General features: G+C 42.0%; 1 protein-coding gene and 1 pseudogene across 1 annotated transcript; both read right to left on the bottom strand.

Moving 5' to 3' along the window:
• Positions 1-95: 95 nt before the first annotated feature.
• LOC149108357 (tetratricopeptide repeat protein 28-like) lies at positions 96-2,166 on the bottom strand (annotated as a pseudogene).
• Positions 2,167-5,530: 3,364 nt separating this feature from the next.
• On the bottom strand, positions 5,531-8,858 carry LOC110057729 (uncharacterized). The gene has a single exon (XM_020764652.2). The coding sequence runs from the start codon at positions 8,850-8,852 to the stop codon at positions 5,832-5,834; it is 3,021 nt and encodes a 1,006-aa protein (XP_020620311.2). The 5' UTR covers positions 8,853-8,858; the 3' UTR covers positions 5,531-5,831.
• Positions 8,859-13,984: the final 5,126 nt, after the last annotated feature.

Below are 13,984 nucleotides of genomic sequence, written 5' to 3'. Positions count from 1 at the left end.
TGCCACTTGACACTCTTTTGTACAGACCTGTCTATTGGTCAGATCTTTGCTAAGCCTCTAAAACGTAATTAAATAGCGACTGTGTTAATCGGGGTTTATTGCAATGATCTCTGACAACGTAACAGATTCAAAGGTTTTAATTTTTCAAATTTTCTTTTTTTAGATGAATTACCGTACCAATTACTGTAGTTGTTTTTCCAAAATGAAATTTCATCTCCGATGAACATGAAAGGCGCCCACTTACTCACGTCAGAATAGCCGTTAGTTCTCATCCACTTCATGGCCTCGTGAAGAGATTCACCACGAACAAGGTGATTATAGAAACTATTCATCAACTGCTCTGTTGCACTATCTTCTAGGGCCCATTTTGCCACCAACACCGAGCGTGCACCGGATCTTAAGAACGCTCGAGTGGTTCCAACAACGCCTTCGACTCTTATCTGTCCTCTTCCACTGTGGCAACAACTCAGGACTACCAGTTTGGCTAGCAGCTGAACACTTGAAATGTCAGACATTGTTAACAAGTATTCTTATTAGGAGTTTCGTTAGTAGGGCGAAGAGGATAAAGGAAAATTTCTCCTCTTTCAGCACCACCATGCGCAGCAAAATGTATCAGGCTCACTGAATTGATCCTCTCAAATACCGCTTGCTTAGTTGCTTGTTCTCCCAACAAAGGGACACCCAGCAGTCGTCCAATCATAGCTGCTTCATTTCCTGCACAGGGCAATGTAGCTAGACATGTCCTTTTTTTCATCTCCTTTGCATGGCACCAAACTAACATCGGTATCTCCCACTATCGGTGCGCCAGTCTGACTGTGATAGTCTGCAAGATTGTCTTGGATGAGCTTGAGAGTCGTCAAAGAAGGCACGATGCGGATCATGTGAGTCTCGGACAAATACTTCCCTCTCTCAACCGGTACAGCTGCGAATGGAACTTTGTACAAGGAGCGATCAGGTACGATGGTGATCTCAGGTTCATCCAACAAGTCAGCCACAAGTTCGATCATCATTTTGTAACACAAAGAGAGGTTTGGTTTAACATGATCTTTGTGTTCTTCTCCATCCGCCTCCTTTTCTAGAAGTCGTAAAGATGCTGGATTATCGTCCTGGGATGAGATTGGTTTCGCGTCGGTATCGTCCCAAGAATGATCTTCGCTGGATCTTCGCAATGCTCCGTTGCCAAAACACCAAACTGTCTAAAATTTTCAGCAAAAAAATCATCAAAATTTCTAACCAGTCCGTGAAAAGCAGTGTTTTCATTTACATTAATTGCTTGAAAATGCCTTACCCTGCTGAAATTCGCCAAAAGAACTGTAAACAGTTCCTAGATTTTCATAGCATGACGCTTCTCCCCTTTTGTCTCCAATTTCTTTAGTGACCACGAGCGCTTTCTCAGAGTATTCTTTAACCTTGTTATAGGCCGCACGAGAGCAAAGTAAAGTTCCTAGCTTTATGTAACGCCAGGCCTCTCCATTTCTGTCACCAAATTCATTTTTGATGACAAGTGCTTTGTGATAGTATTCCTTGGCCTTGCGGTATTAAACAAGAGATTGAAACGCATCTCCCTAGGGCTTGGTAATTTGCTGCTTCGCCTAGAGGATCTCGAATTTTTATCTCAAGCGCCTTGTCAAAATACTCTTTGGGCACGAGAAATTCACCAAGACACATGGATAGAGATCCTAGGTTTCCGTAAACGGTACTTTGCCCGTCTATGTCTCCAATTTCTTTGAGGATCGCAAAAACTTTCTCAAGATATTGCTTAGCCTTGGCATATTCACCAAAAGATCGTAACATAGCCCCTAGATTTCCATGAGATGAAGTTTTTCCATCTCTGTCTCCAATTTCCAATCTGATCCTTAACGCATTCTAGGTATGCCCTTGACCATTAACATATTCACTCAAAGCTTCAAACACTGCGCCAAGGTTACCATAAGATGTGACCGCTTCTAAGTGTCTGTCGCCAATTTCTGTACCGATTGCTAGTGCTTTCTCGCAGAGTTCTTTTGCTTCTCCACATTTACTCTGCGAATAATGCAATGTAGCTAGTTTCAAGCTTAGTTTACTTTCTATAGTTTTTCCGCCACTTTCCTGCAGTATGGTGAGAAGTTTGTTGCCGTATTTAATTGCACTGGAGTAATCATTGATTAGACAGTACACGGTGAACATTATAGAATATAGCCTTATGAAAAATACTCTGATCACTTCTTCCTTTATGACAGCTTTGCTGTTAAGGATGATCGGGCATTCCTCGCACAGCTTAATGGCCTATAGAACTCGAAAAGTATTGAGAAGAAAGATTGCGACCATGAGGCCAATAGAGACGGCTTGGACAATAATTATTGTGTTGTTCATGTTGGGAACTTCTACATCTGTCATGAGCTGATAAAGAGGAATTTAAAAATAACGGAAACAAAATTAAGGTTCCAATTTGTTATTGACGTAGAAATTTATGTATCTTTTTCCTCGTACCAAAATACAAAATATATGAAGCCCTGGCCGAACGGGCTCGCAAGTAGACGCAAGTTGAAAACTTGAGTTGCGCTCACTTTGGTCGAAATCAAATTTGCACGGAATTCGGCGCAAGTTTTTCACCGTTTGGCCGCCCAACCCAACTCGACGAAAGTGGACTGACGTCCAATCGTTGTTATAGCAGCCTATTAGCCAATGAAATATAGCCTTTTGGCCGCGCGAGACTTAGTGTGTAGCCTTTTGCGGCTTGCGTGTACTTCTATGGGAACTTGCGGCTGAATCCGTTTTGCACACCCAATGCTAGTCTCCAGCTACTTGCGAGTCCGTTCGGCCAGGGCTTAACTCATATGGGTGCTGCTTTGGCTGAGCTCTGTTTGGCTGGGCAAAAAAGCACTCAACCCTACCTAGTGGGATATTGATATTGGACACACTTGCTGTATGAGACGCGCCTGCAGGGAATCATGGTAATTGTATTCGTCAAAACAAATGTCCAGTCAAAGGTGACGAATACGCTACCATGATTCCTTGCAGGTACATCTGATAGAGGGACTAGGCCACGTCCGACATATCAACATTCTAAGGTGGTTCCGAGGCTTTCGGGTCAAAATTGAAAATTTTTAAAGTTTCTTTTTTTTCTCAATTCCCAAAAGAGACTTGGATACATAGAAAACACCACCCAATAGAAAAGTTTGTCCTGAAAGCCTGGGAGCCACGGTAGAATATATCGAACGTGGCCTATATAAATAATAGCCTCCATTTGGCGCGAAAATATCCTGGGATATTTGTCCCCGGACATTATCTCTTCCGAGAAGCGTACGCTCTCGGAAAACGCTTCTCGGAACAGATAATGTCCGCGGACAAATATCCGAGCATAGTTTCGCCCCAAATAGAGGCTACTGTGTTTATTATTCTTCAAATCTTTTCACAACGCGCGCAGTTTTGAAAATTGGGGAATATTCTTGGATATTCCTCAGTTGTAGCTGGGGAATATTCGTTCACGTGACGTGTTTAGACCAGTCGCGCGCGAGCGAAAACATTTGATGGATTATAATGGCCAACATTGCTGACAACGCTGCCCCAAAGAGGAAGAAGACCACAGTTAGCGATATCTATTTTCCGATATCTATTTCCTGTTAGTTTCATGTCACGGAACCTACTTTTAACAAAACTTACTTCCGTGTCCGCCACCTTGCGAAAATGAAAATCAAGAAGGGAAATCCTTGGAAAGTTCAATTGTTACAATATTCTAAGAAATTGACGAGATCGAAACGTCGAGATCGGTCGCTGATCGCAGACGGCTTTTATATCAAATTAGAGAGGTTAAACCTTGTGTCATTATGATCACTGCGTTCACATGGAAAGAAGTCTTTACCAGTCGCCATTGTTGTCTAAGCCGGGGCACTAGTGATTTGATACCTCCTTTCCAGGTCCCTCTCTTGCCAGACTAGTTTCTAGGCTAGCTTCCATCTTAACGTTCTCCAACCACTGATTAAAACCTTTCATTTTCGAGCCCGGCATTCGACAAACAGTTTGTATCACTTTGCTTCACACGCAGGTGCCCGGATTGAAATCAAAGGCTCTTTGGGCAACCTCGCGTCACTTGTTTTACAGTTCGAAGAAATCCACTGCTAAACCAAACAAGTGCATTGCAAGCGCAACGCTGGCTAAAGTAAACAGGAGCGCATTTTCACTTCTGATGAAACTACGCCTTAAAGCGACTTTCTCTTGATTAACAAACCAACATGGATCATAAACTAGAAGTAAGTAAATTTTAACCAGTCCCAGCAATTATATTATTTCGCATTTTTTAAAATAATTTACGTGAAGTGCGTAAAAGCAGTATGTATCTTTGTACATATAGATGTTACACGTGACACAATTACAGTCAAACCTCTCTACAATGGTCACCTTGGGGACAGATGAAAGTGCCCGTTGTAGAGAGGTGACCGTTATGGGTAGATAGGGGTGTTATATGACACCTGTTTTTTCGGGGAAACAGCATTTTATTCAGTGGAATCCCGATTTCTCGAACCGTCAGTTTTTCGGACCTCCCGATAACTCGAACCAAAAGTCGTTTCCCCTCCTCTGTCAAACGCTGTAATTTTACCCCCGATTTCTCGAACTGTCCGATTTTTCAAACCAATTTTCGTTTTCCTTGGAGGTTCGTAAAATCGGGATTCCACTGTATTTAAAAAATGCTTGCTGTAGCATAGAAATACCTAACACAATCAAGATATATCAGTAACATAGAAACCAAACACAAACAGATTAACGACGCGCGGTACGGATCAAGCTTCGTAACCATTTACAATACAAAATGTATATAGCGCCCAGGACGCTGATTTACCGTACTTTTGGTACCTCAAGGGAGGGCACTCATTTGGGACAGAGCGCTTATTTCCTTTCTGAGAAACAACCGAATGTTCAAAACAAAACTTAAATACGGTATTTATTAAAAAGAAAAATAACATGAGCTGTAACAGTAACGAATATACGGTGAATGTTAGCTATTTCGACGCCGATAGCTTTGACAGTGTAACTTGCGGTACATCATTATTACGTAAATAAATAGTTGAGAAACACAGACGAAGACCACTGGTTTTGTAATGCGGCATAACGTATGTGACGGCGTTGTAATATTATAATATTAGAATGGGGACGCTTACAGTGGCGGATCCAGACTTTGAGCTAAGGGGGGGGGGGGGGGGGGCGGGTTTGTTTTACTTGCCCTGCCGGCTTTTCTTCCTTCAGTCATTTCTTCTTTTTTTCACTCAAAATAAGGGGGGGGGGCCGGGTCCCCCGGGCCCCTCCCCTAGATCCGCCACTGGCTTATTAATAAAAACTTATTAACTTATTCGAAAGGGTGCGCTTATTGGAAGGAGGAGGTTAAACCGAGTCATTACGGTAAACGTCAGTCGTTGATTAACTGGCCGTTGTGGAGAGGTTATTTTGGCCGTTTGAGACGCGCTTTAGTGGCCGTTGCCGTTGTGGAGAGGTGGCCATTGTGGAAAGGTTAAAATACGAGTGAATGTATGGACCGTCCGCCGGGACAAAAAAGTGGCCGTTGTAGAGAGGTGGCCATCAGTGGAGGTTCGAGTATATTCTGTAATAAAGTTCCATTGTATTAAACAAAGTCTCAGAATTTCTCTTTGCATTTTCTTTCCTTATTTAATCTTGATTTTTTTTCAATGGATTCCCAGTAAATAAAATCCTTCGATGGTAAAAAAAAATAGCTAAAAATTATTTTGACGAATTATTGAACATCACTGGTTAAAAGGTCAAAGATCAGTTCTAATGGGATGATTTCCTTTGGGACTTTTGTCAATGATGGAATTCAAGAAATAAGTTTAATTCCTCTTGTCTTATTTTTCAAAATCAAATTTCACGTTATCTCCGATGAGCATGAAAGGCGCCCACTGCCTGACGTCAGAATAGCCGTTAGCTCTCATCCACTTCATGGCCTGGTGAAGAGATTCACTGGCACTTTCACCATGAACAAGGTGATCGTAGAAACAGTTCATAAACTGTTCTGTCGCGATGTCTTGAATGGCCCACAGTGCAACTAACACTGAGCGTGCACCGGATCCTAAGAATGCTCGAGCGATGCCAACAACTCCCTCAGCTCTTATCTGTCCTTGGCCGCTGTGGCAACAGCTAAGTACCACAAGTTTGGCTCGCAGCTGAACTCTTGAAATGTCAGACATTGTTAACAGGTATTCTTCTTCGTTAGGAGTTCTGTTAGTAGGGCGAAGAGGAGAAAGGGCAATTTCTCCTCTTTCAGCATCACCATGCGCAGCAAAATGTATCAGGCTCACTGAATTGATTCTCTCAAGTACCGCCTGCTTAGTTGCTTGCTGTCCTAACAAAGGTTGAACACCCAGCAGTCGTCCAATCATCTCTGCTTCCTTTCCTGCACAGGGCAATCTAGATATGCTCTCTTTCCTTCCTTTGTATCGCACCAAACCAACATCAGGATCTCCCACTATCAGTGCACCAGTTTGACTGTGATAGTCTGCAGGACTGTCTTGGATGAGCTTGAGAGTCATTAAAGAAGGCACGATGCGGATCCTGGAGGCCTCGGACAGACATTTGCCATATTTATTCTGTAATGCTGCAAATGGTACTCGGTACAAGGAGCGATCAGGAACAATGATGATCTCGGGCTCCACAAGTAAGTCAGCTACGGGAGAGATGATCATTGTGTGACACAAAGAGAGGCTTGAGACGTGATCTTGGTTTTCTTCCTCCTCTTCGATAAGGCGAAAAGGTCCGGCGAGGCTTTCCTCCTGCTCAGAGGAACCGGTTGTCGGTTTGCCACTATTCAAAGAACGATCTTCGCAACCTCCCTTTGGTAAAATACCAAACCCTCTGAAGCTTTTATCCAAAAAGTCATCCAAATCTCTAACTGTACCGCCGAAAACATTTGTGTCAGTTATTTCCCTTTCTCGGAAGTGCACAACACCGCTTCGTTTCAAAACCCACAAAGTTACATCTTCAGAAGAATACGAAATGTAGAGGCAACTGCAGCCGTTACCTTCTCTTGACACGACGTTCTCGATGCCATCCCAAGATTTAGGGTGAGCAGAGATCTGTTTTACCACAGAATACTGTGCTGACATTAGATCGGCCAGTGCACTGCCTCGTCCAAGCTCTGCAACATAAAGAGCATCGATTGGTTTTCCGGCATTACAAAGCAATCTACTAAGTGTCCAGTACCTAGAACCATGTTGGTCTAAAAACAATATCTTGAACTCATCATTGTCCCCAAGAAAATGTCGCAGCTCCTCGCAGTTACGAACACTTGAAAGGAGAAACGACATGGCTCCTTTAATGTCTCCTTGTAAACATTTTAACCATGAAATTCTCGAAAGAGATTCCAACTGTAGTTCAACGTTTCCGGTCTCGTTAGTTATTGCAAGTGCCTTCTCAAGATAATCTTCAGCCTCCACATATTTGCCAAGAGAAAGAAAAACAGTTCCTAGGTCTGCGTAATCATTTGCCTGTCCGTCTTTGTCGCCACTCTCTTTTCTGATCAAAAGTGCTTTCTCCAGGTATTCTTCAGCCTTTACATATTCCCCAATAGACAGGAGTACATTTCCAATGTCTCCGTAACATGTCGCTTCGCCAGTTCTGTTGGCAATGTCTAACGCTATTGCAAGTGCTATTTCGTGACAATCGTTAGCTTCCTCGTATTTGTCAAGGGATTTGTAAACCTTCCCTAGGTCTCCGTACGACAGTGACTCTCCTTTTCTGTCACCAATTTCTTTTCTGATCGCAAGCGTTTTCTCAAAATAGTCTTTAGCGAACTTATAATCACCCAGAGATAGAAAGACATTTCCCAGGTCTTCGTAGCCTGCTGCTTCGCCATTTCTAGAGCCAATTTCTTGATTGATTGCCAGCGCTTTCTCGAAAAATTCCTTGGCCTTTCCAATTTTGCCAAGGTTGTGGTAAGCAGTTCCTAGGTTTCCATAGCATGTGGCTTCTCCACCTCTATCACCGGTTTCCTTTGTGATCATAAGTGCCTTCTTCGTGTAATCTTTAGCTTTGTAATACTCGCCAAGACAAAGAGACACACTTCCAAGGTTGGCGTAATCTGCCCCTTGAACTCTTTGTCCAATTTTTGTTCTGATGGTAAGAGCTTTGTTATAATATTCTTTAGCCTTAACATATTCACCAAGATATTGCAGCACAGTTCCCAGGTTTACGTAACAGGATGCTTCTCCCTTCATGTCACCAACCTCTATTCTGAGCGTTAGGTCTTTCTCCAGAAATTCCTTAGCCTTGGCATATTCACCAAGAGAGGCAAACACGTTTCCTAAGTTTCCGTAATATCTTCGTTCCCCTTCTCTGTCTCCGATTTCTTTCTTGATCGCAAGTGCTTTCTCAAGACATTCTTTGGCGTTGACATGTTCACCGAGAGATTGGAACGCAATTCCTAGACTTTCGTGAGATGCAGCTTCGACATCTTTGTCTCCTATTTCTTTACTTATTTCCAGTGCTTCCTCGGAGAGTCGTCTTGCTTCTACATATTTACTTTGACGGTGATATATCGTTGCCAGCCTTAGGCTTGTCTTAATTCTTCCCACTGCGTTTTCAGCACTCTTGCTGCTGTGTATAGCAAGCAGTTTTCTGCCGTATTGTATGGCATTGGTGTAGTCACCGATCACGTCGCACCCTTTGAAAATTATGGCATGTAGTGCTTCGAAAAATGTTTGGATTAGTTCTGTTTCTGTTATGACAGCTTTCTTGCTTAGAATGATCAAGCATTCTTTGCACAACTTTATCGCCTTTTCAACTCGATAAGTGTTGACAAGGAAGTTGGCGACCACGATACCCATCCATATGGCTTCCAAGACCTCGCTTGTGTTTTGTCCGTCGAGCATTTCTGTTAGAAGAAGAAAAAGTGAAAGGTATGAGACAACATCTGTTGTCGTCTGTTCACCTCATTGAGAGGAGAGTCAATTCTGCCTCCAATATCTATAGCTATGGGCTCCATCTACACTAACGCCCTTTGTAAACGTATACTTTTTGAAATGCATTTTCACCTACCCTCCACGCTAAAACGATCGAAAACGAATACATTTGAAAACGCTGTCCAGGGTGGAGACATTTGAAAACGTTGCCCTATCGTATTACTGTGGACATCGAAGTCGGAGACTCGCGAAAATGATGACGTCATTCAGATCATGCGGTCACATGTAACTGACAGTTGTGGTGTTTTCTCAAAGCATATCAGCGTTTTCTAGCTTTTTAGCGTGGACGGGAGCTTTTCCGGCGAAAAAGCATTGTTTCGAAAATGCATTAGTGTGTACGAGGCCATAGTTTCAATGTTCAACGTTGTTCGGTGAAGATTTCATCCACAAAAATAGCACTGAATTTCCACGACCTATTTGTTACGTTTTCAATGTGGAAGTGCTAGTGCAATTCCCTATTTATAGTCTGTGAATTTTGACTTTCTTTGTCAGCCCCTTCCCTTCCCTCCCCTCCGCTCCCCCGGCTAGGTGGATTTCGATTTCCTTCCCATGTTTCGTCTACTGATGTAATGGGAAGCAGGAAATAAAATAAGGTTCGAAGTCCCACATTACATTAAACTCGCGCATTTTGATTGGAACAAGGATCAACTGAGAAATTTCTGGAAAAAACTTGATGTTTTCATCATTGTAATACAGGAAATAATCTCTTAAAAGGTATGAACAACGGGAACTTGAAGCCCTTTTCAATTCTTGAAGCAAACCAAAGCAGTTTCTAAGTAGATCAGAGTCTAGTCTGGAAAAGGTATTGAGTTTGAAATAGGGTCAGTCTCACTGCGCTCGTCTCCGGATCGAGTGTCTGAGTTCGAGCCCTGGCCGGGGACATTATGTTGTGTTCTCGGGCAAGACACTTTACTCTCACAATGCCTCTCCCCACCCAGGCGAATTTAATGCTGGGGGCAACCCTGCGATGAACAAGCATCCCATATTCATTTATTCCTGGTCAAAAAAAATGACTGAGATGTTATGAGAAATAAAGACGAGTTCAATCTAATCTTACAAATACTCTGCCTCCCGAAAGTAAAACATTTTCAGTGTAAAATTGAACTATTTACGAGAAAGATAGCAATTAAGTACAAACTAGCTTAGTACTTTTAGAGTTATTTCCTATTTACAAATCACATCAAGATTTTATTCACCGCTGTCTTATCAATACCCGGCATGAAAAGAAACCAACGGTAACAGCGATACTTCACAGGAACTTTATCTGCAAGATGACAGGAAAATCACCACAGGTTCGTCATGTTAACTGAATTCGCCCGTTTTCAAAAGCCAAATATACCTCTGCTTACTAGCACCAAAATAAACGAGTCTTCTTCTATCAGTACTTTTAATTTGATAAAAACGTCATTTAACTTTACTTTACCTACCGTGCTTTGAGAAGTGAAGGCTGTGATGAAGTCCAAATCTATCCGTGTCAGCAACAGGAAACCTCTCTTCAAACTAACAATGACGTAATTAAAAAAGGCTTCATATTTCGCTGTGATTCACTTTCTTTATGATTCATGTCTCAAAAAAAAAAAAAAACTGGAGGATATGTGTAATTTCTTCTTGGCTTTCACTTGACGTCATCACCGCCATATTGGATGACATTAACAAAATATTTTTATTTGCGTCATCCAGCAAGGCCGCCAGGCCTTCGCTATTTAAATCTCTCGGGATTGGTTGCAAACCATCAATACTAATTTATCTAAGACTCAAATATTTAAGAAATAGAAAACACGTACCGTGTTTCTATCGAGTTATAGAAACACGAGTGGAATTTTGGGAGAACGAGAAATGCTGTGGGAACACGAGCCGCAGGCGAGTTAGCCTACAGAGCAGGCGAGATTTTTTCGAGCGAGCACTCACATCGTAAAAAGTTTAGCCGCCATCTTGAATTTTTCATGCAGTGAGAGACTGGGGAGAGAAAGAAAGTTTTACCAAGGGGGTGAATGATAGACAAGAGGAAGGATAGGGGAGGGGTGGAGCGAAGAAAATCTTTCTCATTTTTCCCCTCCCCCATCCCCCACCGTTTAACATGGCGGTCTAACATGGCGGTCTAAAAAGGCGGTCGCAAGGTTGTAACGCTAACTCGCCCCAACAAGACGCCTGCACTGCAGGCTACAGGCGAGTGTTTCCACAGCTTTTTCGAGTTCTCCCAAACTATCACGAGTGTTTCTATAACTTGGTAGAAACACGGAGAACAACTTGTTAACTTTGATTATCAGAGTGTAAATTCTTTTTGCTCGCGCCATCATTACGTCAACAGCTCGTGCTAGTTCTGCGTTTCTATCGAGTTATATAAACACGATTTTTAACCAATCAGCGCGCGTATTTGCTTAGGACTGTTTTTTAAATAATATTATTTGCAGCAAGGAATTACCCACTACCTATAATTCGTGTCAGACGTATAATTTGTCTCGGACGAATAATTGACAATTATTCCATGAGCGCGCGTTGGATATGAGATGGTAAATAGCCAACGAGGCCCGTAGGGCCGAGTTGGCTATCACCAATCTCATATCCAACAAGCGCGAATGGAATAATTGTTTTATTAAATTCGGTGCGTTTGTATTCTTGGAAATATAGCTTAATTTTATTGGGTTTTAATTTTACAAAACGACCGGAAGTCGATGTGACAAAAACAACAAGTGGGAAATCACATGACATGCGCGCCGTTTGTAAAATTAGTTGAATGAAAAATTTGAGAGCGAAGCAAACGAATTTGCTGACTGAAATTGCAATCAAGTAGAATTCAAGAAACGTCTATCAAATGAAGGAGATATAACCTTGGCCAGAAAGTTTGAAAAGCGTTCGAGTTCGAGTCATGGAGAAGAGCCAAATAATTGTGCACTTGCACATTGCCATCGTAATAATGCTGCGGAAAACTTTGATCGCCATGTGACACAGACGTTGTGCCAAAATTATTCTCGACAAGATCTCTCTCAGGATTCCCTTGCTTTGAAAGCCTTGGCATTTCGAACTGTATGTGTGGAGCTCATTGTTGGTCAGTTTTAGAGTCAAGGACAGAAACTATCTTAGCGTCAGATTCATTCTCAGAATCTCCGAGGCCACCCTGGTGGTTTCTCGTGGCTGGTAAAGAACCAGGCTTACTTCGGTTCAGCTCAAAACACTCAACTCCTTGAGGTGTTTTTCGCAAGGACAGAATTGTTGGCGCTAGCTGTCGTTGATTCTCTCGTCGTCGTCGTCGGCCAAAAAAGAGACTGAGATAAAACTAGGTCGTCCTCTGTAGCTGTGCGGGATTCTTGCTCTCGGCCGATCCGAGCTTGCTTAGTCGAACAGTTTCCTCATCTGCTCATTGGAAACTGGTTTCTTATGGACTACGCCGGCAATTATGCCTGTTTTCCTGCGGCCTTTTACAAATGCATATGCTCTAATAATTTATTTGCCTGGTCAGAGATAATGGAAAACGGTTTGTTGTGCGGCGGCGTGCGAAAGAAATGATCAACTGGCGGCTTTAATGGATTTAATCAATGAACTTTTGGAATACGTGTCATCTTTCTTCCTCGCAGACGAGTAAAACACTTCAACTGAACATTCAGTTCTTCTTTTGACATTTCTTATATCGGTTTCGAAAATTTGGTGCCCCCAGGACTAGCAAGCCATTCTGTTCAGGTAAAATTTGTTTTTGTTACATAATCTTCATGAATGCGTAAAATCTCGCCGGTCATATTTTAATTTTGCAACTTTAAGGGAAACTTAACGTATACGTACCGTTAAATAATCTTATCTCGAGCTTTGTGGCTTTTTTGTTGTTACTGGGTCGGCATTGTCCATAATTTCCTGTATTTGCTGTGTAGATAGCTCACCGAATGTGCTTTCTTTCATCCATTTTTTTTGTCGACGAAACTTTGCTTCACGCGAAAAAGCTCATGCCGAGCGACATTTGCCGCTTTCATTTCCATATAAGGTCAAACGCAGGTATAATGGCTGGTAACCGAGATCCAGTGAACCAATCAGAAAGCTAGAATTGCATTATCCGAGGCTGAGAATTTAATAATTCCTTATAGAGGTATACTTCGTCCCAGACGTATAATTCGTCTCAGATGAGTAACTGGTCTTTGACTTCTAATTCGTCTCACACGGATAATACTTCTCAGATGGATAATTCGTCTCTGATGGATAATTCGTCCGGGGCGTATAATGTTTCAAGGACGGATAATTTGTCATGGACGGATAAAGTGGTTTTCAATTGACTGTTGTAAAACCAAAAACAAAGTTATCACTCTAGCCAATCAAAAAGGACTCAGACAATACAATGAACCAATCAAAGCTTCGCAAAGCGCGGGAAAACGATAGCGAGTGAGTCACGATTGGTTTTGGTTTTCTGATTGGGTGAAAAAGTGGCGCTAGTTTTTTAGGCCAATCGTGTAGCGTAGTTGATGCAAAACCAATTACTTTTCGACGCTTAAATGAAAACCGCTCAAATTCGTCTCAGACGGATAATTTGTCTAAGATGGAAAAAGCTAGATTATCTTTTTGATGGATTTAGTGCTTCATTATGTTTGGCATCATTTTTGTCATTTTATTAACGAGCGCCGTCTCTGGTATAGCATGATAATAAATTATATAGTTTTGAAGTGGCAAACCATTAAAACTTACAAGAACTAGTAAGACAATCTCAGATATTGCAGAGTGCAATTTACGGCTCTGGTACAGTAGTCACACGGGTCCTCACCCCTACCGTTCTCTCCCTTGGTAGTCAACTAGGTCTTTTCCTATATGAGCAGTAAGATATGAGATGATAAGACATAATCTTAGCGGTGTGTATGTTTCATGTTTGTATTTTTTTTTTTTCAAGGCCCAAAAATAACTTACAATTTCCGTTTGACAAGACGGTTTTGAATTTTATTGGGTGTTTTACGTGATTGAGTTTCGTTCATTTTAAATTCAATGATACGTAGAAGTAGCAAATGTGACAATTTTACTTTTCACGCCAACGTTTGTAACTTGACACTTTTGTTTTTTCTCGCCAAGGTATC

The sequence above is a fragment of the Orbicella faveolata genome, unplaced genomic scaffold, assembly GCF_042242905.1.
Source record: "Orbicella faveolata isolate gen_17 unplaced genomic scaffold, um_ofav_v1 contig_26, whole genome shotgun sequence".
NCBI classification, from domain to species: domain Eukaryota; kingdom Metazoa; phylum Cnidaria; class Anthozoa; order Scleractinia; family Merulinidae; genus Orbicella; species Orbicella faveolata.
This window is presented reverse-complemented; position numbering and strand designations above follow the sequence as displayed.

Bases quoted from the DNA above. Each gene is read 5' to 3' on its own strand.
- LOC110057729 (XM_020764652.2), bottom strand. From the start codon at position 8,852: ATGCTCGACGGACAAAACACAAGCGAGGTCTTGGAAGCCATATGGATG.